The sequence below is a fragment of the Carassius gibelio genome, chromosome B18 (genome assembly GCF_023724105.1).
Source record: "Carassius gibelio isolate Cgi1373 ecotype wild population from Czech Republic chromosome B18, carGib1.2-hapl.c, whole genome shotgun sequence".
NCBI classification, from domain to species: Eukaryota; Metazoa; Chordata; class Actinopteri; order Cypriniformes; family Cyprinidae; genus Carassius; species Carassius gibelio.
This window is the reverse complement of record NC_068413.1, coordinates 15,753,972-15,777,474: the sequence shown is the minus strand read 5'-3', so window position 1 is coordinate 15,777,474 and position 23,503 is coordinate 15,753,972. Positions and strand designations below refer to the sequence as shown.

The following is a 23,503-nucleotide window of genomic DNA, read 5'->3' as shown; positions in this document are numbered from 1 at the left end:
AGCTCAGAGGCTCACCCGCGCGCGGAACTGAGAAACAGCTAGCCGGGCTCGCGCGCACAAGCTAATGCTAGTTAGCTACAATCAATGTGACATGCTGAGCTGCCATGGCTAATGAGGGTTCAGAGCTGTGGCTGAAATGAACAGCCGACCGTGAAAAGATGTTGAGTTTCATTCAGTTATACTTTATACATTTAAGTAGGGTAGACTGAAAATTTAAACTGGTCTGTGTTAACATGGCATGAGCTGGAAATTGTGTGTACAGGCCAGTGCATTTTCACACTGGAGATGGGGTCATTCTTGTATATTAAATGATTAACGTTACCAGTTAGTGTTTGCACTCTTTAAAGTGTTCATTAAACGACTTTAAATGCATTTTACCGGCTTTTTCTACGGTTTTGAGTGTGTGCTGGAGTCAGTCAGAGAGTGCTGTTTTCGTATTAACTTACAAAGCACGTGGGTGCGCTTCGTACTTCTAAACTATAGTGTGAGATGCGTGCTTTTGTAGTATGTGCATTTTCTCTGTATTAATATAGCAGGTGATATATTTTTGTCTCTCTGATCTGCAAGTTGTGTCTAGAAGTTATTCAGAATGAACAAAGTTATGATTAATGTCCAAGAATTGTTCAAAAGTTTTATACTGACCATCTCTCAAGCATCAATGTGTGAGTTGTGTCATGTTAGCATTTTAATTAAGATTTATACAACATCTGAAAGCTGGAAAAAAATTTTTGGGAGAAATATCGAGAAAATCCCCCTTTAAATTTGTCCAAATTAAGTTCTTAGCAATGCATATTACTAATCCAAAATTAATTGTTGATGTATTTATGGTAGGAAACTTACAAAATATCATATAACTTTGAACATGATCCATGATCTTTACTTAATATCCTTATGATTTTTAACAATAAGTACAGTACAGTAACACCCATGCTACTTATGACTGGTTTTGTGGTCAAGGGTCACATTTAATAAGACTGGCTTAATGATAAGTAATATAACCAAACTTGACTGAAATTACCAAATATTTGCCAATAATCAATATGCCTGATACCACAAATTGGTAAAAAAAAAAACTATATTAAACCTTACGTGACTCGTGTGACTGATTTATCAGAAGCAGCACATCTTTAGTCTCCAGTCACATGCACCCATGCGCCTTTAAATGCATCGCAGATTTCATTAGTAGCATTTTACTTGCTTAGCATGGGGAATTAGGTAATGTGTGTTCTTAATTGTGCTATTTATGTATGTGTGTATCTGCAGCTGGATATCATCGGAGAGCCTAAAGATGGTTTATGTGCCTACGAGGGTGCCGTGGTGATCCTAGATGCAGGAGCGCAGTATGGGAAAGTGATTGACAGGCGGGTACGAGAGCTGTTTGTCCAGTCTGAGATACTGCCTTTGGAGACGCCAGCCTTTGCCATCAGAGAGCAGGGTTTCAGGTGAGCCCGTCGGTGCCAGGTTCTCATGTTAAAAAGTGCCAGGGAAACCTCATTGAATTGCAAAGTAGAAATGTTTGATATGGTAACCGACAGGCTTTAGTATCTGAACTAACATTCTGTGACTCAAAAGCCGGCTTTCTTTTTAAAGCAGAAGACATTAGAATGATTAATCTTCAGTGCTTGTAGCACGTTTTCTTAGTTGGAATCTTTAAACTTTGTGATAAATGGGTAAAAACGCTGCTATTGGGTTGTAAAAGTTCAAATGTTAGGTACTGGTGTATGTTTTATTCCATTTTAGTTCAGGTTTTATTAAATATCAGTTATGTGGTGCAGCTAAGAGTAAAAATTGTGATCAGGATTTATTAGAGTCTTCGTGTACTTTAGGTGTTATAAATAGAAACTGTGTAAAATAAAGACAATTTTCTATGTTCAAATGTTTTTTGAATTCATTATCCGGGACTAGGGATGTAAAATATCGATTAATTCCATAATCGATTGTCGTTAAATTAACGATCAGTTAATTGATTAATCGTTAACCATAATGCTGCATAATGCATCTATTGCAGGCAGCAGTCACTGCCATGACAGAATGTGCAAAAGACACACACACAAAATGCTTTCTCACATGAATTAAAGGGGTTTTAGTCTGAATAAAATGCTAGTAGCAGGATTATAAAATGAATAGATTTGATTATGATCATTTCATAAAATGAAGAGAGTGCGCCATACGTTTGAGATCAATTTACTTTGTTGACTTTCCTTTCCCGCATGGAGACTGCTAAACGTACCTTTTAAAATGGTTTTGTGGTGCTCGTTGTTGTATTTTAAAACACAATTGCAATGTTTTCAACTGACATTAATGCATTTAAAATAAAATGATCCCAAACGTAACTGTGGCGCGCGTGACTGAACTGCGCATTAAGTGAACTGCTTACATCGGCGCTGCTGCAGCAAAACACAGTGTTGCTCAATTTAATTTAATCCTAACAAGTACTGGTAATGAATAAGTTAGTCTATCTGTCCTGTGTCCCGCAGCCCTCAAGCGCAGTTATCTGATGAAATGACTTGGTTACTACATTTTATATTGCTTTGCATGTTGAATAACTTTTGTGTTGTTTCTATTTTAATGTACTTTTAAAGTTAACATCACATTAAAAGCTTAATTAGTACACTGTGAATTAATGATGATGCAATCATATATCGTCACCTTCACTCACAGCCGCTCGCACATGTTCTGCGCACGAGCCGCACACAGCCCAACATTAAATTAGTTAACCGACCATCGACAGCCTTAATTGAGCAATCTCTTATCAACAATTAACCGATAGCCGATTAATCGTTTGCATCCCTATCCGGAACTGCAGAAACATTTTGTTATTGTACAGTTATAATCACCCAGCTTCTCCTTTAAGACCTAAAACCAGAAATTTCTAGAAATTTATAAGGTACCAGTTAGGGCTGTAGTCAACCAAAGAAATGCTTAGTCGACCAAAGTCCTGTCCTGTGCAACGATCAGTCGACTTAAAAAAAAAAAAAAAAAAAGACGCGTTTTGCATCTGCATCAGATGTTTTGCATTTTGATTGACATATTAAACAATTGTCATAGAGTATTTATAAAACAACAATGAAAAAAACATTAATAATACATAATAAAACTATAATAATAATAAAATTCTTTGAAAATTAAGTGATTTTTTTAATGCAAAGTGAGGAGCTCACGTCGGGCCATTGACCAGATCCCTTCAGTAATTCCATCGAGAGCATGTTGACAGCGTTGTCCGTTACGACTGACACCCGCTTCTCTGGTGGAATGTGGTAAGCGTCCGCAACAGCGACATTTTCTCCTGTGTGTGCTTCATCCATCTGCTTTGTTTCTAACACAACGCTATTCATTTTACAGTCCGCATCGATAAAATGGGCCGTAACTGTCATGGATGCCTCCATTCTAAGCGAAAATCACAAATTAGATGCGAGACCTACGTTACAGCCTCAGAGGATTGGAGTAACGGTCTTGTTGTTTTTTTTTTTTTTTTTTTTTTTTTTAAATGCAGCCAGACAAAAGATTTAGATTCCTTGGAAATTTTGTCGACTAAAGCCAAAACAAATAGCGTTCTATCTGAATGAATACAGCAAAACTACCTATATTCCTTACTGAGCGCGAAGCAGCAGTGCAGCCAGCCACAGGTACGGTTCCCGAGTGTTCACGTGGTGCGCTAAACTCTGGCGCGGTTATGGCGAAATTAAAGCATTTAAAGTTTGGGATAAAACAGAGGCTAATTATATTTAGAATGCAGCAATATATAACTGGTAATAAAGGAATAAATATCAAGGAGTAAATCAATGAAAATTTCTTCATTGGCGAAAAAAAAATATGCTACAGGTCGACCAGTAAAAAATGTCAGTTGACCAAGACGTCATCGACCGATTAGTCGACTAAACGACTAAAGTTGACAGCCCTAGTACCAGTTGCTGAAGATAAACGGTCATTTTGGTTTATTTTGTCAGCCGGTCTGTCTTTGAGAGAGCACAATGCGAGTGCTGTGTATTCCACCTGTGAGGACATAAAAGGAAATAAAACTGTTGTGTTTTTCCGAAGCTTTGAACATTGAGAGTCGGAATGTGTCTGATAGAAGGACAGTTGGAGAGAGAAGTGGCTTAAATGATCTAGCCTTTGCATTAAAACTTTCCTAGTCTCAATGATTCAACTGACAGCCAGACTCTTTCCAGCACTCTCAGTCACTTGGGATTTTTATAATTATATTTTGGTTAATGTAAAATGGTTTATAATACGTCAAATCAAATTATTGTCTCCAATGTTAGGGCCATTATTATATCCGGAGGGCCAAACTCTGTCTATGCTGAAGATGCACCCTGGTTCGATCCAGCAATATTCACCATCGGAAAACCAGTTCTCGGAATCTGCTATGGAATGCAGGTGAGAAATGAATTAACAATAATAATTATTATAATAATGCTAAAATTAATTGATAATATACTAGGGCTGCACGATTATGACAATAATCATAATTGTTGTTTATTCCCCCTGAAATTGTAATTGCTATTATTAAGATTATCACAATTTACATCGAATGATATTTATACCATTTGTTAGTAGTTTTCTGTAGTATTAATCCTCTAATGTCAACTATACATGGGATTGGTATAGTTACAAAAAAAAATAAAAACGTACAAATATGAATGGATTTATAATGTTATACTAAAACTAAAATTAAAACAGTGGAAAAACCCTTAAGATAATATGTAGAAAGAAAACTATGCATTTTAAGCACGCAGAATAATGTAAGTGGACTTTAAACGATTCCGTACAGTTAAAGTGACATCCGTAATCATAATCGCGAATCGATTCGAAATTCGATTAATTGTGCAGACCTATAATATATGCTGAATCAAAAACACAAAAAAATATAACCGTTTTCTGTTTTAATATATTTTAGAATCTAATGTATTCCTGTTATGGCTAAGCTGATTTTTCAGCAGCCATTAATCCAGTTTTCAGTGTACCACGATCCACCAGAAATCATTCTAATATGCTGACTTGGTAATAAGGAAACAATTCTTATTATTATCAATGCTGAAAACTGTTGTGCTGCTTCATATTTTTGTAAAAACTGTGGTACACTTTTTCAGGATCAATGACTTGAAAATTCAAATGCATTTATTTGAAATAAAGATATGTCTATATATATAAAACACTAAATGTTTTTGTTTATTATGCTTCCCAGATGATGAACAAAGTTTTTGGTGGCACAGTGCACAGGAAGAGTGTGAGGGAGGATGGTGTTTTCAACATTGCTTTGGACGATTCCTGCTCACTCTTTAGGTAGAACTACCTTCATTATGGCAGATTTTTATTTATTTTTTTTCACTGTGCCGTACATGCCTTAACTTTATCATTTATACATTTGCAAATTAGTTAATAGTTTTCTTGTGCTGAAGTCCTTTTGTGTATTTCAAGGGGGCTGCAAAAGGATGAGCATGTTCTGCTGACACATGGAGACAGTGTTGACAAAGTAGCAGATGGATTCAAAGTTGTTGCACAGTCAGGAAACATTGTTGCTGGTGGGTAGACAAACTTTTCCTATTTCCTAGACATGCTTTGTATCTAAAAAAAGTGTTGTTGGTGCTGGATTCTTTGTGGATATTTGTGGTTTAAGACATTACCTGTCGTCATTTTTGTCTTAGCCATTGCTAATGAGCAGAAGAAACTTTACGGCACTCAGTTTCATCCAGAGGTCGATCTGACTGAGAGGGGGATGGACATGCTACGCAATTTCCTGTTTGAGATTGCTGGCTGTAGCAGTAACTTTACAGTACAGAACCGTCAGCTGAACTGCATCAGGGAGATCAGAGAGAAGGTGGACAAATCCAAAGTTCTGGTGCGTATCTTTTAAAATAATAACTGTGCCCAAGCCTTTTCAACACTAATTCTTTACTGCGCGTCTTTACTAAATCCTGAATGGTAAAATACTATTTTAACGCCAAATGATGGTTTGGACTTGCGCAAGCTGTTTGTAAATCTGGCCCAAAAATTGTAAATAATACTGTTCTAGTGGCACATAAATTAGACTTGTCACATTTAAAGAGGAATCATTCACTAATTATAAAAATCAAGAGATTTCTATTTAGTAAAGCTTAGGTTTAATTGGTTAGCGAGTACTTGCATGCATGTTTGGTGGATGTTACGGTTATTGTGGGCTCAATGAGATGCTGATCTTACTCGATCTATGAAGGGCTTTTTGTTTGGTTGAAAGGCACATATGTGATTAGTGCCATAATACTCTAATTTGTTTAATTCCTATTAATTGCTGTTGCTCCAGGCAGTGCTTGGGTAGTAGGATGTGTAAGAGAGTGTGTGGGCGACTAATTAAAGATTCCAATTAGCATTCTTTCCTAAAACAAGGTGATTTTCTCCCTGAGCTTGTGGAAAGTGGGTCTTCTCTCTGGAGCGTAAACTGAGGGTTTTATTGGATTTATAATCTATTAATGAGCACAATATCATAGTAATATTATTTGTGTTTTTCATCTCTGGTGTACAGTGTAGTCTGTGTGTTTGAACATTTGGCTTTGTTGGATGTATTGTTTACAGTTCCAGTCCGTAGTGTGTGATCTCAGTGTGTGTTTGTGTGTGTGCAGGTGTTACTGAGTGGGGGTGTAGATTCCACTGTGTGCACGGCCCTGCTGAATAAAGCCCTAAATCAGGAGCAAGTGATTGCTGTTCACATCGACAACGGCTTCATGAGAAAGAAAGAGAGTCAAAGTGTTGAGGAGGCATTGACTAAACTTGGCATCAAACTTAAAGGTAACATTCTGAAAGTTCCTTTTGGTACTCCGGTCAATTAAATGGTTTAGCATAAGCTATTTATTTGTTTTATTTATAATGTATTGCTTTTTATTTATTTTCTTTCTTTTGATTATTCAAGTTTATTTAATGTATGCATTATTATTTATCTATATTAAAGCAGTAGAACAGTAAAGAAGATTTTAAACTGAAACCGTGGTCCTTTGTGATTAATAAAAGGAAAGCCAATGGCTATCGTCACTTTGAGAGTCAAGAATGAATATCAAGCAACACAAATTAATACATATGGCTACTTACAATATATTTTCAGTTATTTTTTAAGATATATTTTCATAATTTTAGTTTTTGGCCCAGAATTTTCATTTTGGTGCATCTCTAGTAATAATGTTGTAAATAATGTTCAGTTTCTTGCACAGACTGATTGTTTCGTTTCATAAAACATCTATACAGTATCAGGAGCCATGGGTATTAACTTTGTGTTGCCTGATATATACTTTTTTAACTCTTGAAGTAACGGTAGCCATTAAATACATCTTTATGAATTTCCAAGGACCACAGTTTCAGTTAGAAATCTTCTTTGTTTTACTGAAGAAAAGTCACCTATTGGATGGCCTGAAGTTAAATTTATAACAAAATCTATTACATTTTTCACTGAACTGTCCCTTTGAAAGACAAGTAAAACACATCAGTGTCAAGGCTAAAAAGTCACTCTCTCTGCCTCACAGTTGTAAACGCAGCACACACCTTTTACAATGGCACAACGACCCTTCCGATATCAGAAGAGGATCGGACACCCAGGAAACGCATCAGCAAAACACTCAACATGACCACCAATCCAGAAGAGAAACGGAAAATCATTGGGGATACGTTTGTAAAAGTATGTAGCTCTGCTTTGTGGATGGCTGTGTGCCACACCTTGTTTCGACCAGTAACTGAATTGATGATGTCATTATTATCAGATGGTCCTTTAATGGTGTTAGTGTGGGTAATTGTTGACTTAAGTATTGATTCGCCTAAAATGTCTTGTGTACACATCAAACAAGACTTCACCTGGAGAATTTCCTATTATAGAGCATTAAAATCCCTTGTGTTACGAAGTGATCTGAGAATGTTTAGCAGATGATGGACTATAGTTTGGAGCCGAACAGTGAGGCTCTGATTTCCTGTATTTTTTTAGGTTGCAAACGAGGTGATCGGAGAGATGAATCTGAAGCCAGAGGATGTGTTCTTGGCACAAGGCACGCTCAGGCCAGACCTTATCGAGAGTGCATCTCACCTGGCTAGCGGGAAGGCCGAAGTTATCAAAACTCACCACAACGACACTGAGCTCATCCGTAAACTCAGAGATGAGGTAAAGATTACCATCAACCGAATTTGTTGAGCCATGCTGCCATTGTTGTATTTGCAGGTTTGAGTCCTGCTTGCAACATATCTTAATACTGCCTAACTTGTCATTTAAAGTCATGTGACTCTTCACTTTATCAATATAAATCGATATTTTTTTCTATTAACAGTTTAACAGTTTTTGTCAACATTGGTGAACTGAAGATGAGAAAGTGGTTTTAGAATATATTTGGCCCCCTGCAGTGAGAATAGAGGCGCACAATTGGGAGTTTCTTCAAGTTAGAGGAACTCAATTATGGCTTGATCCTAAAAGTTGTTTGCTGGTTCTTCTAAACGTCTTGCCCTTCAGGGTAAAGTAATCGAACCACTGAAGGATTTCCATAAGGATGAAGTGAGAGCATTAGGCCGAGAGCTGGGGCTCCCTGAAGAAATCGTCTCTCGACACCCCTTCCCTGGTAAGACAGAAATATTCAAAACATTAATTTGTAACTTTCTTCATTTTAAGCAGCTCATGTTGTTATGAAAATAATAGCATACTGGAATGTTTGGGTAAGATTACATAACATTAAGACAGCCTTCTGTCTGTGCCACCTTCATTTACTTCCTAGTTTTCATAACTTTCACTTTAATTCTTGGGCACTGACTCATTTGCTAAAACTGAACATCCAATCAGATTTCTCACTCGCGCCAACTGCCCCAACACCAACGAGAGCTGATGTGTGGAACACACCAAACAAACTAACCCGACAAATGCTCAACAATGGCCTGACGTTGACTTGGTTTGTTCTGGGTTTAAAGGGATACTCCACCCCAAAATTAAGATTTTGTCATTAAGCCCAGAACACACCAAGTCAACGTCAATGTCTTCTCTTCCGGGTCTGTTGTGAGTAGGGGTGCACGATAAAGATCGGCCGATCATTAATGCACATCTCGTCAGTAAAGCCGTTTCTTTAATCAGCAGTAAATTCCATCAGGTGCGTGATTTCACATAGAGCAGCTGTTACTACACAGAGCCGTTGTTAACTGACTAGCTGCGCAAATAAACGCTGATAATGAACGTGGATTTGTGCAGCTAGTCAGTTAAAAACGGCTCTGTGTAGTAACAGCTGCTCTATGTGAAATCACGCACCTGATGGAATTTACAGCTGATTAGAGAACCGGCTTTATTGACGAGAGGTGCATTAATGATCAACCGATCGTGATCGCGCACCCCTAGTTGTGAGCGCATTTACGACGCTGCTGACATGTTTTCTGGTGTGCCCAATAACAAAGGTAACGCGTCAGCAGTGTCGTACATCAGCAGCATCACTGCAGTGTTGTGAACGTGCTCACAACAGACCCGAAAGAGATGGTAACGTTAATATTAATTTCCACTGAAAAGGAGCAGTATTGCTTTCTAATTACTGATAGTTTTCTTAATGTGTTCAATTATTTTTCCTGATGTCATTCTACTTCATTACACAGCAACTTAATATATACAACTTGTTTTTTTTTTTACTTTTCATTTGTAACATAAAAAAAAAAAAAAAAAGACTGAGCAGCAAATGCCTGTTAGAATGATTTCTGAAGGATAATGTAGCTTCACAATATTTCACAATATTACAGTATTATTTATTTTTTTATTCAGTAAATGCAACCTAGATGAAAATTCCTTTGATTGAAATATACTGTAAAGCCCCAAATTTTGAAGGTTATTATATGTTTAAAATGTATGATGCACATGTAAAGATTAATTGTGACTAATGAGGATTAATGACTATAATCTGAGTGCTTTGCTGAAATGTGTGTAATGTGTGTTGCAGGTCCAGGCCTTGCCATTAGAGTAATCTGCGCCGATGAGCCTTACCTTTGTAAAGACTTCACAGAGACCAACAACATCCTAAAAATCATCACAGACTTCTCTGCCAGTGTCAAAAAGGTGTGTGTGTGTGTGTGTGCACACGAGTTTAAACACTGCTTATTTCTTGGTTGAATTATTGACAGTGACCTTAAATAATCGATTTTCTTCAACTTAAAGTCTGTAAGTTTGCTGATTAAGTTGAGAGTGGATACTTGAAAGCACACAGTTGTTCCAGAGTTCCCTCTGGATTATATATGGTATGCTATAAATATCTCAATCCTTTTGATGTCAATCCATTCAGCCTCACACCCTTCTTCAGAGAGTGAAGTCATGCATATCAGACGAGGAGGAAGAGAAACTCATGCAGATCACCAGCCTTCATTCACTAAATGCCTTTCTGCTGCCAATTAAAACTGTCGGTGTTCAGGTGAGCATTGTTTTCTGCCATTGCTTTCAAGTCACATTCAGACATTTTTATAATGTAAGCAGAAGAATTATTTGCTTAGTTATTTTGTTATTTTTTTACACTGGCCTATATGTCAGCCACCTTGGTCTTATGCTGACGCCTACTTTTCATTTACATGCCATTGGAGAAATGCATTCAGCAGTCAGCCCCTAATTAACATGCAAAAGTGTCCAGTTTTGGAGTTACTGAGATAAAGTTAATAGTATCTGGCAGGTCATGTGAGCTCAACATAATGGCCCCCATGAGACAATCCTATCACTGTAAAATAAAACTTATTTTATTAGGCTAGTTCACTAAAGTTTTAACTTATCTGAGTGCATGATTTTTAATGGCATGATGGGAGAGTTTGGGAAACCTTTTTGGAAAACAAGTAATTACAAGTCTGTGTTATTTCCCATCAGTTGCCATTTTAATTGTTGTTAGTTGCAATGTTATGATCTACAACTTTGACTAAAACTTTTCAAAATTATCGAAATAAATATTAAAAATAAAACTTAAAATAAATAATGTTTCCTTGATAACAAACTGAATAAGTTTAAGTTGAGCAGAAATACATTTAAAAAAGACTCAAGCTATTAAAAATGTATATTACAAAAGTACTTAAACTAAAATATGGCAGTAAAACCTAATTAAAAAGGTATATATATACTAAAATAGCACTGGTTATTGGGACTGTTCAATTGTTTGAGGTGAAATTTATTTTGTCTCAAATGACAAACTATTTTGTCTGGCTGCATAGCACCAATCATTATCTGATGACATTTTTCCTGCTTCAAAATGATTGTGGTTAGGCTTTCAAACACAGTTTCATTGAAACGCACACGCTGTTGCTTTATTCCCTTTCTGTTGCTGTGTTTCATTTGATGTTTTTGTAGTACTGAAAATGTCAAAGAGCAGTACTGACAGTGCAGCACAGTCTGGATATCAGCATATAGAGTGATCGTTCCTCTGCTGCTGTGTGCAGATCTCATGATGTTTGTATTTATAGACTGGTTTTCAATCATAGTGCCAGAGGAGGCTGGTTTACGTCTGTGAGATGAAGCCATTAGACAGAACGTGTCCAGACAGAGGCAGTCAGCATCTCACCACATTGGTTGATGATGCATGGCTGGGTGTTCCTCTAACAGACTAATATACCATGCTGTGCTAAAATTACCACGGTCTACAGATCCTGAGCTGGGACATGCTGACACACAGAGTGGCAAAACGTTTTAAATACTGTGCGCTGTATTTATTCATGTTGTTGTTAATGGATAATAGGTAACAGTTGGCGTTTTCTCCACATTTAGAATGTACTCATTCTGCACAAATGTTTCAAATGAATCTTTCTGGAGATGTTGGAGGATTCAGTGCTTTCTAACTCTGATTTCATATGATCTGTGTACAGGGTGACTCCCGGTCATACAGTTATGTTTGTGGAGTGAGCAGTAAAGAGGCCCCTCACTGGGATTCACTTATGTTCCTGGCAAGACTCATCCCTCGCATCTGTCACTCCATCAACAGGTAATGACGTAATCAGGTTGACTCTTTGCTCAAGTCGTCTTCCCATAAACCATGTTAGGAACTTTTTCACTGATAATCATCCCCATTGACAAACTCTCCTAAACATCTTATGCTTTAGTTAAAAATGATTTGTTTAGATTAGGTTTGAGGTCACAGAGTATTTTTACATGGACAACAGTAATTAGATTTTAACACATTTAAGACAATACTCTTAAGGATCTACCATGTACCAGATTTTTGTCATACTCGATGTAAACACAAATTGAATTAAGACGTCGAGTATTTTTGTTTCAGTCACATTGAAGTGTACACCATCACCGTTGTGTAGGAAATTTTGCCACATTTTGCCACAGGATATACACGTCAGTGGTTCTTTTGACGGCAAATAAAAGAGCATGGCTTCAACACCGGCATTGTCTGTTTGCGTGTATAGCATTACAAATATATAACTGCACTTAAAGCTTTTGTAAAATTGAAAATGAAACACCCAAAACTGTATATGGCATCATAATGAAGAAAAAACTATGTTAATACGTGAAATTCCGGATGGGACATCAGATTATGTCATGTGGCGACGTAATGACGTGTGCCATTAATCGATCTATGTACTATAACATGTAAACACATGAACATGAATGGAATATTCTAAAAGCAACTCGTGTAAACACCTTAATCGTAATATTGTCTTATTTGGAATAAGGTAGGGCTGTGCAATATATCGAAATATCACAAATGTACATATTAGGGCTGTCAATTTTTTTTAAATTTAGATTAAACAGTTTCTTTTCTACGCATAATTTTTATATCCATGTATGTGGTTACAATCAAATCATATAAAACCGCTCAGGAAATCTTTCCTGTCTTGCATGCACTCGAGGCGAAATTTGCTGCATATTCGCACAAAGTTGAAGAATTCTCAACATTTGTCGCTTGACACGCATCACTTCACACACTCACATTCCGTTGCAAATGCTCACTGTAGCTCGTGTCACCATAAGTCCCAAGCTATCCATTTAAAATGCATGGGATTATGTCACTCTGTCGCTGTATGTCACTGGTGGTGTGAACGGGGTTTAAAGGTAAGGTTCTCACAAATATTAAATAAGTCATTATTTACCGCGGTTGTTCTAAACCTGCATAAACTGCTTTCTTCTGTTGATCACAAAAGAAGATACTTTGAAGAATGTGTCTCAACTAAACAGCTGATGGTTGTAACTTGAAATACTAGTCATTGATAGAGATCGACCGATATATCGATTTACTGATATTTTCCACGATATTTAATTATTTTACCATAATCGGGTATCGGTTTTGTAATATCAGATTCACCGATAAATGAATCCATTGTCATAAATGAATCCATCGCCATCTGCTGGGTGTTTTGAGAATTGCGTGCTAGATTGCCATTGCAGTGTGTCAGAGGGGAGACGAGACAACAACACTTGCGTGCAGGTACTTGATTTGCTGCAGTTAGTAAACTTTAACATAACAAATTAGATGCATTACATAAATGCCTGATATGTAATTTATGCAGCTTGGCTCTAAGAAATAGAGACCAACTCTCGGAGTCAAGTTAAATAATCAATCAAGTCCTGTCCCAATAAAGACGCAACCTTTCCTGAATTAAATAATATGCAGCCATGAATGAGCGCATGTTGGAAATAAAAGCCCTGAATTTAATTCTCTCTGTTGTCTGTGCTCATCGTTAGTCTCGTGAAGTCAGAGTCACATAGATAATCCATCAAAAAGGACGTGACATGACATACAGCCAAGTATGGTGACTCATACTCAGAATTCGTGCTCTGCATTTAACCCATCCAAAGTGCACACACACACATCATTGAACACAAACAACGTGAACACACACCCGGAGCAGTAGGCAGCCATTTATGCTGCGGCACCCCGGGGAGCAGTTGGGGGTTCAGTGCCTTGCTCAAAGGTACCTAAGTCGTGGTATTGCCGGCCTGAGACTTGAACCCAGTTCGAGAAAAGAGGAAAAACTAAAGTGAAGTATGTTCTTCACTCAGTCATTTATTAACTTTATAACAGTAAATAAATATTGTTTCCGCATATCGTTATAGGGCACATAAACATGCAAATAATTGGTATCGGTTATATAAAAAGATCAATATTGGTCGATCACTAGTGATTGGGCATTGTCATTGGGGACCAGAAACTGTTTGGTTACTCACATTAATTCAGTTCACATGGTTGAAAACATGACTGCAAATGAGATTTGAGAGCTGCCACAAAGGGGAAGATTATTCAAATTTCCATTGGAAATTGCTTTTGTATAAAAAAAAAAAAATATATATATATATATATATATATATATATATATATATTTTTTTTTTTTTTTTCTTATTTTATTTATATTTACTTTTAAACATGTACAAGTTTAACTGTTGTATTTTGTGTTTCCTTGGTTTTTATTGTGTTTATGTAAAACAACGAATAAATCTGAAACTTATAGTAATTTAGACTTATAGTCGTTGGTACAGAAATAAATATTTTCGAGACTTAACTAATACTTTTATTCAGCAAGGACTCATATTAATACAAACTGGTCAGAACAGCATATTCTAATGATTTTTTGAAGGATCATGTGTCATTGAAGACTGGACCAATGGCTGCTGAAATATGAGCTTAACCATCACAGGAATAAATTACATTTTAAATTGTATTATTTTGACAATATTTTTGATTATCGCATCCTTCATATCTCCGAAGAGTCTTTAGATTGATCAGTTTTGATACTTGGTGGGATTAAAGTGTTAGTTCACCCAAAAATTTAAATTGACTCACCCTCATGTCGTTCCAAACCCATAAGACCTCCGTTCATCTTCGGAACACAGTTTAAGATATTTTAGAGTTAGGCCGAGAGCTTTCTGTCCCTCCATTGAAAATGTATGTTTTGTTTGTCTTACGGGTTTGGAACGACATGAGAGTGAGTCAATAATGACATAATTTTCATTTTTGGGTGAACTAACCCTTTAAGCTTCTTTCAAAAACATTACAACAAATTATACCAACAGCTAACTTCTGAACTGTAGTTTACAACAGTTGACATAATGTCAAGTAAAAGTCATTTAATATGTCTTTTTAACGTAAATACAAAATTCATTTCATTATTGTTGATCTCTTCCTTTCAGAGTTGTTTACGTTTTTGGGCCACATGTAAAGGAGCCGCCAACGGACATCACGCCCACCTTCCTGACCACTGGTGTACTCAGCACGCTAAGACAGGCAGACTTTGTAGCGCACTCCATTTTAAGAGAGTCCGGTAAGAGCTGGCTGCCTCCGCTGTCTGCTTCATTGTCATAACCTTTATGTGTGTAAACACTCCCACCACAGCTATGGCTACTGCGAGAGCTGTGTAAACACTTTCACCACACTTATGTCTCTGAGGGGAAAATCTGCTTGGTTGGACAACATTAGTCAAAGACAGCAAACGTTAAAGTTGTTTATACAGTTTTTACTGTTGGCTATCTACAAATAAATAGGGATGTAACATTTTACTCGACTTACGATTCGATTCATGGTTTTGATTTCACGATTAGATTTTCTCACTATTTCTTTTTATTTATTTTTTATTGAGATTGAAGACATTATACAATAAATGAAAAGCTGTCCTTTTATTAGGCTATTGCTGCACGTTTATTTGTGAAATTGAAATACAGCAAAACTAAATTGCAATTTTACTCAGTTACTCAATAATATAAATCCCTTCATATAAACAAACTAAGGCCAAAAGTTTCCCCAAAGGCCTATTTGCCCCTATTTGTGGCAGCACTCTCCCGCCCCCATATATAAATATGCTAATTGTTTTTCTGCCAGAAGGAGGCGCTATTAGAGAGGGCGAGATAGGGCGAGGTAACGGCTGTGTACAAAGCAGCGCTGGGCTCACAAAAGTTGATTCTTGCCAGATGGAATGAAAATTACATCAAAATTTTTCTGAAAACAATCGGTTTTCTACTGAAATACAGTGATATTAAAACACCTGAGGCGGTTTTTGATTTTAAAAACTTGCAGTGCTCATGTTTGTTCTATAAAGTCAACGCCTTTTGGAATTTTTTTTTGTGGAGGTCAGTTTTGATATTGTGGCAGCCCGCCACAAATAGAAAATTTTATGGGAAACCCTGGAAGGCTTTGTCTGTGCTCTTTCCATTTAAAAGAGGCAACCACTGGATTTGAATTATGATCCAAACAAAGATGCAGCATAAAGTGACGTGACATACAGCCAAGTATGGTGAACCATACTCCGTATTCGTCCTCTGCATCCAAAGTGCACAAACACAGCAGTGAACACACACCCTGAGCAGTGGGCAGCAATTTAGTGCACCCGAGACTCGAACGCACAACCTTAGGGTAAGGAGTCTAACTTTCTAACCATTAGGCCACGACTTTCCCCCTCAAAAAAATTCAGCATGAGTAGTTTTTAAGCTAAATTAGACTGTGTAATTTCGAAATTTGTAGTAAATTTCGTTTTTGGCATACATTTCATTTTTACATACAAACTATGAGAGCAAAAAAAAAAAACTTGGCTAACATAATACCATTCTTTTTGTCATTGTAGTTTTCAATTCTGGAGTAACAGTAAATAAAACTATGCAATAATATTTGTAGAACATAGTGTAACTTGGGCTACTTTACCTGGTCGTTGGACATGGTTTCCAACTGAGGTTTCTGCATTTGCTGGTTCTGTTAGATTAGTCAACAGATTCACATGTATTTTGCTGCCCACAGGGAAGCTTATATGGTGACAGTATTTACAACACTGGTTACAGACATTTGTGCTTATCAACCATGTGGGGAAACCATGAGCAAATGCTACATGGTGTTGTTTTAAAGGTGACATATTCTGAAAATCTTAAAATCCAGGTTTTAAGTGCTATAATCAGGTTTTGGTGCATCTACCAACCAAGGGAACGTGAAAAAAATTAACCCAGACACTTTTTTTTATCAGACTTTTTCTGCAAGCATCTGAGAAAATGAGCATGTGTAAAATAAATGTGATTTTATTTCCCAGCAGTTTACCTTCGCAGACATAACCGTCTCTTTTTGTAACTTGTGTGTCAAATAAGGCTTTGACAGCCGCCAAAAAATAAAGATCAATGCAGAAAAACCCCTGGATTGCTTATATAACGTTGGACAGGTTTTGCAAACGTTTTTTAGAAAAATAAAAACAGGTCGATGAATCGATGCGCATATTTTGCGTCTACGTATTTTTTACGTCATCGATGACCTCGACGCGTTGTCCCAGCCCTAGCGCGAACGCATTCAAAATGTTCAAGTGGCAAACTAGATGCGGTAGACGTGAATTTGACGCTCTATTCGCGTTTGGTGTGAACGCAGCATTAGACTGTGATTACTGCCATGCCGGTCAGTTTTACATGGAGATTGCTGATCCTCGGCCGTTATAACAATTACAATAGGGTTTCAGTGCTATGCAATTGAACCCCTTATAAATGAATAAGTTGTAATATATTCATCATATATTAAAATGTATATTTGTATAATTTTTTGCTTGATATCCAGGCTACTCAAGTAAGATCAGCCAGATGCCAGTCATCCTCACCCCACTGCACTTTGATCGTGACCCGCTGCAGAAGCAGCCGTCCTGCAGACGGTGTGTCGTCATCAGAACCTTCATCACCAGCGACTTCATGACCGGCATCGCCGCTACTCCAGACAACCAAATACCTGAAGAGGTGAGAGATCATATCCTCTATCCACACATAAAAACCCTACGTCATTTCCACACACTAATTCGTGCTCCCCTGGCCACAGGTGGTTCTCAAGATGGTCAACGAGATCAAGAAAATCCCAGGCATCTCCAGAGTAATGTATGACCTGACGTCCAAGCCACCGGGAACCACCGAATGGGAGTAGAACCGTGGACTTTTGTATCCTCCGATTTATCCTTGTTGACTCCTCTTCTACCTCCCCCTTTCCCAGTACTGCTACATTCCCCACAAACCCTTTTTCTCCACTCCCGCGACCCCCTTTAGGCACACCGCCCTGTCATTGTCCCACTGAGACCGGAACATTCCCTACAATGGCAGGTTGTACTGTGATTGGCGCTTAACTGACAATGCTACTTCAGTTGCGCCTTATTATCTGGGGTTGGTTGTAATATTGGTATTATAAGTGTTGTTGCTATTATCCTCATCACTGATGATAATAATGATGATACATTGACTTAATTACTTTTTTATCAGCTCTCTATGATTAATGCATTGTGACAGGTCACTCCTCCATGCTTTCTGTTGTAGCCACTGCAGGTCAAAGGTCATTTCAGGGCAGTTGACTGTCCATTGCAGCATGACACGAAGAATGCCGTTTTTTTTAAGCAAATCCACTTGTTCAAGGGTTACGTTCTAAGTGTTGCTGCTTTTGGCCTTTATGATAAACTTGTTTTCACTAACTCTGTTTGTGCAGTGTTGATTTCGGTTTGGATTTCATGCTTGAATTCTTCTATGGAAGTGGCAGGTAAAGACTAGCAGTAGTAGCTCCTTAAACGTGACCAATTGATGTTTATTTGCCAAATACTGATGAGGTCAGTTTGCTGAATGCCACTCTTACACTGTTGGTTCATCACAGAGATTTTTCTGTGAAGGAGACTCTTAATCTAAAGGCCTCCTGAAATTTGTGCCTCTTTTTTTTCAGTTATTTTGTTTTTCAGGGATGCAACTTTATTTAATGCTGCATTATTTTCTTCTGTCTTTTCATGAAAAGGATTATTGAGATTTGAATAGTGAAAAGTGAGAAAATGTGTATTTTTGTTGTTTTCATTTTACATCACCATCATAGCATCGTTAGCCTGGGCTGGTCTTGTAAGCGTGCAAGATCAAGTGTGTACTTATTTTCACCAGTAAAGGCCTTGGTATTTTTTTTTTTTTTTTTTTTTGGGCTAGGTGGAACAATAGTGTTTCGAAAGGCAATTTACAGAGGGAAGAAGAATAGGTGATTGACAGGACACATCCTCCTGTGTATGTGGCCTCATCATTATTAATATTCCACTCCTTTAACAGAAGCGTGTTATGTATAGAGAGAGGGGGCTTTGATTGGGCTCAAATGGAGATCTGTGTCCAGCCCTCTGTCTGATTTATGATGTAGAGAATTGTTGTGAAATGAAAAACATGCTTGATATTTATTGTCTTCAAAGATTTCATTTTCAAACTTCAGCAAAAAACTCAATGCAAGATGAACTTCCTTGTCTTAACTGCAAATCCTGTTCTTAATGTCTTTTTCTCAGTGTCTCCTTTATCATGTGTATATTTTACTTGTCTATTAAAAATACAACTAACACGTTTAAATTCCTAGTGGGTAAACTGCAATATTATATGATATTCAGTTAAATTTATGCAAATCTATGTTGACCCCCTTCCCCTTCCCCCCCTTTTTTTTTATTTTTTATTTTTGTCTAAACCTAAACAATGCTGTTTTACCTTAGTATTGTGCCTCAGACCAGGCCACCGCATGCAGTTTGAAACTGATATTTGTATAATGCAAACTGAGCTTTAATAAAGAACTCTGTGTTCAGATTTCTCTCATCACAAAATCTTCCACTGATTAATTGTATTCAATTTGCATTTGGTTCACACTTCTGATGTAGTTAATTAAACGGTTAAAATACCTAATACTATAGAATATGTATATTTTTTGTGCAAAGTGAGTATATGCATGCATGTGAAAGAAATTAGTGCTATTTCTGTATAAGAGACAACAGTAATGTTCTGATAAATCCTTGCATAACCATATGCAATATTTCATAAGGGGGAAAAGTGCAATATTACCACTCCTCAACTTACACTTTTCAGCTCCTAATTCTTTAAATGTTTGGTTTTGTATTATATTTGATTTTAGCTTTGCTTCAAGTAATGGACACAAGTTTTAATAGAAAATTAACAATAACAACTGTTGGGGATGACTTGATTATGCACTTTCACATGGGATTTGTGGAATTATATCGAGACTAACATTAAGACAATCTGGTAAACTACTGTGTTTATGTGGCAAATAAGGCGTTTATCAATAAAAAAAGGCAATTGCGCCCACTAGTGGACCAGGTTACTATTGCAACCCACAATGTTTACTCATATATTTCTTAATCCAAAGACATTTTGAATACATTCTTCAGCTGTTTTTGAACACATTTTTATTACAATTTTCATGTAAATGTCAAGGGTCCTCTGTGTCAGCACAATATGTAAAAATGGGCAGTTCAAACTTGTTAGTAGTTAAACTAATGACTAGTGATCTTTCAAGTGTTGGGAGCAGATATTGTGTAACGTGACAGGCTGTTGTTTGTGAACTCAGTCTGCTTGTGTGTGTTTCTCCCTTTCACTTGGGAAGAGGGTTCAGGTGTGTGTCTCTGTTCTGGCTGAAGGACGTGTAGTGACAAGCACATCCACAAACAGCAAGATCCCAAAGGAAAGGAAAGATACAGTATCAAGCCTGTTAAGAGAGCTAAACAGCAGGGGAGGTTCAAGCACCAGTGCTGTGCTGTCACCTAACAAGCTGAAGCATGTCGAACACAATTAAATCAAACCCCATGGTGATGCTGTGCTGTTCACCCCATCATCTTCATCTGTCTCTATAGTAAATGTCCCAGTCAGTAGACTCATCTTTAATTACAATGTTTTTAATTTCTGAAAACTTTTTTTTTTTTTTTTCTTTACTGTTTCACTTCTTGGAAAGTTTTTATAGAAACAAACTATAAGTCTACATAGAGAGAGAGAGAAGATAATGCAGTAAACACAAAATACATGCACATGATAAAGACAAAATATGCGGTTGCCTTTTTGAATACATTTGTACATGCACATCCATTTTAGCTCGTAAATATATAAAAATGATATATGAAGGTGTTTATTATAATCAGTGTTGGGGAAAGTTACTTTTAAAAGTAATGCATTACAGTATTGCGTAACTCCCTAAAAAAAGTAACTAATTGCTTTACATTACTTTTGCGTTACTTTTTCTCTTCTGGTCTGCGCTTGCTAATTTGTTTTTAATATAAAAATGTAATAGGCCCTTTCACACCAAAAGTGAAATGAATACACCTCAGCTCACATGAAGCATAGAATGCATGAGAAGAAAGTTCAACACTCTTCAGCAATGAAACAAAAATAAAGAAAAATAAAGTGTCATGTTTATTTTAAAAAGGGGTTATGTGATGTTGTTAAAAAGAACACATTTGGTATAATGAAATGTGCTTTAAATTTAAAAAAAAAACGTTATTTTCCACATACTGCACATTATTGTTTCTCCTCTCTGCCCCGACTTTCTGAAATGCATTGATTTTACAAAGCTCATCGTTCTGAAAAGCGAGGTGTGCTTTGATTGGCCAGCTATCCAGTGAGCTGTGATTGGATGAATACCTCAAGTGTGTGATGGAAATGTTACACCCCTTAGGCACTGTCCCAAATGGAACACTTCATGTGCACTTTAAGTACATTAAGTCTACGAGACTGAAGGATGTCCCATTTGTCAGTGTTCCTGTGGCTCAGTGATAGATTATTGCGTTACTATTCTGTATTATACTATACTTTTCCTAGACAAAAACATTAAAACCCATTATAAAATTGGCATTTGTTGCATTTTGTATGTCTCTCTGTTAACACACCAGATTCAGATAATCGGCTCTTTAAAAGTGAGCTCCATGCATGAAAAAGCAGGGGAAATCTGTTGAAGTTCTCTTCGGAAAACACATTTAACGATTTGCGCTGCGCAACGTCTTCACATACGGACAAACGTAACATCAATAAATAAATACAATTTAAATTCATGTCTCGCACACTTCAATGCACTTTGAACTGGAATCATGGCAGAATATCCTGTGATGTCCACTTCGCAGGGCACTTACGTTCAAATAGAACAAACATCTTAAGTGATAAGAGAAACATACAAAATGTGCAGAACCGGATGTGCGAGGACAGGAATTGACAACCGCTGACTTATAATGCCTTCTTATGCACTGCATTGCACCACGTAAACATAAAACCATGTCTGCATTTGTGATCTGAGAAATGACAAACAACAAGCACTACTCTACACTGCTCAGAATTTACATTTATATAATCAGTGGCAAATCCTTTACATATGAAAACGTACTTACATACTGTAGCCCCTTTCACACTGTGATTCCGGCAAATACACGGGTAAAGTGTTCCGGCAATTGTTCCCGGGTTGCTAGATTTTGCACTTTCACACTGCCAGTGATGACCCGGAATATGTGCGTGCGTTCAAACACAACCGGTAAAGGTCCCGTAACGACACGTTACATCAGGGCGTGACGTGTAATGTACGAGTCGAAAATTTTAGGCACGTTATACTTTCACTGAAGCTGGCGAACGATCTCGGCATCAGCGCGGAAAGTGAGGAACTAACTGATCTCTGCTTCATTACAGTTTGCACATATTTTTTCGTCTTGAACGTTAATCTTCCTTCAAAACAGCCGTTAAAAAATTTGCGCGATAACGTGCGTCGTCGCTACGACACGGCATTAGATCTGGCTTTTGTTCACACAGCACTCATCCCGTGATTTATCCCAGCAATGTAACTAGGTCCCCGACCCGGGTTCAATTGCGGAATCAATCCCGGGACGTGTTGGCAAAGTTCCGGGACACCCGGCAATGTCCTGGCAATTTGCCGGGTCCGACGTGCAGTGTGAAAGGGGCTTGTGAGTCAGAACAGCTGGCATTGTAGTCTTCTCTCCCAGGATCAGGAAACAGTCCTCCATAAAATGCGCTGCACACAACTGAATATTTGGGTTGAACTGTTCTGGAACAGTGTTGTAAATACAACTTAACTACTGATTTCTAGTTGTGTCCTCTTTTGAAAGACCAAACTAAGTTGTTTCTCTTTCACAATGAAGCACACAGCTACTCCACAACATGACAGCGGTGGCAGCAACAGCGAGAATAAAAGTTAAGCCTTCTTTCTACGAATGAACATTTGGGCGGCGTTATGCAATTCTTCCCACATAGTGATGTAGACGTGTGGGGGGCATTTTAGAATGAGCTGTTTTAGGAGGACGTGGTTGACTCTTAACTTTTATAAAAAAAAAATATTATATTATATTATATATATCTCTTTGGATTTGAGACTTTAGTCTTTGCAACTTTACAGATCTTTGTTATGCACCAAGAGCTTGTATCACTCTAAAGAGAAAGGAAATCATCATCGAAGGTCGGCAGCAAAGATATTGATTATGGGATTAAATGCATAAAATATATTTGAGTTATTTAATAAATGTAATTATTGCATGTTTGCATTGCATTGGTTTCAATCATTTTGAGGAATACTGAATCTGGTGTTTTTTTTTTTTTTGTTTTTTAGTTGTTTTTTTTATGCAAGTGAGATGAGTAAATGCATGTCCACATTGAGTCTTAAACTACAGTTAAATCATGTTCACACGGCACCTCTGCACTTACTCCCGATTTCTCTCAACATGGTGACTGGATAGCTGTCAGTGAATAAATGGGAAAACAAAGTAGTTAATTATTTGAAAAAGTAACTCAAGATATTTTATTGTAAATTAAAAAGTAATGCATTACTTTACTAGTTACTTGAAAAAGGTA

At 37.2% G+C, this 23,503-nt stretch overlaps 1 protein-coding gene across 1 annotated transcript in view; it reads left to right on the top strand.

Annotated features, from left to right (window-relative positions):
* The window catches only part of gmps (guanine monophosphate synthase), a 19,967-nt gene extending 488 nt beyond the window's left edge, over positions 1 to 19,479 (top strand). The window contains exons 2-16 of the mRNA XM_052582773.1: positions 1,264 to 1,442; positions 4,263 to 4,377; positions 5,186 to 5,283; positions 5,419 to 5,522; positions 5,646 to 5,839; positions 6,597 to 6,762; positions 7,488 to 7,639; positions 7,940 to 8,113; positions 8,456 to 8,561; positions 9,909 to 10,024; positions 10,248 to 10,373; positions 11,800 to 11,915; positions 15,068 to 15,198; positions 17,454 to 17,626; positions 17,706 to 19,479. Of these exons, the coding sequence (XP_052438733.1) occupies positions 1,264 to 1,442; positions 4,263 to 4,377; positions 5,186 to 5,283; positions 5,419 to 5,522; positions 5,646 to 5,839; positions 6,597 to 6,762; positions 7,488 to 7,639; positions 7,940 to 8,113; positions 8,456 to 8,561; positions 9,909 to 10,024; positions 10,248 to 10,373; positions 11,800 to 11,915; positions 15,068 to 15,198; positions 17,454 to 17,626; positions 17,706 to 17,807 (2,052 nt within the window). The 3' untranslated portion in view covers positions 17,808 to 19,479. The remainder of the gene's footprint in view (positions 1 to 1,263; positions 1,443 to 4,262; positions 4,378 to 5,185; positions 5,284 to 5,418; positions 5,523 to 5,645; positions 5,840 to 6,596; positions 6,763 to 7,487; positions 7,640 to 7,939; positions 8,114 to 8,455; positions 8,562 to 9,908; positions 10,025 to 10,247; positions 10,374 to 11,799; positions 11,916 to 15,067; positions 15,199 to 17,453; positions 17,627 to 17,705) is intronic.
* Positions 19,480 to 23,503: the final 4,024 nt, after the last annotated feature.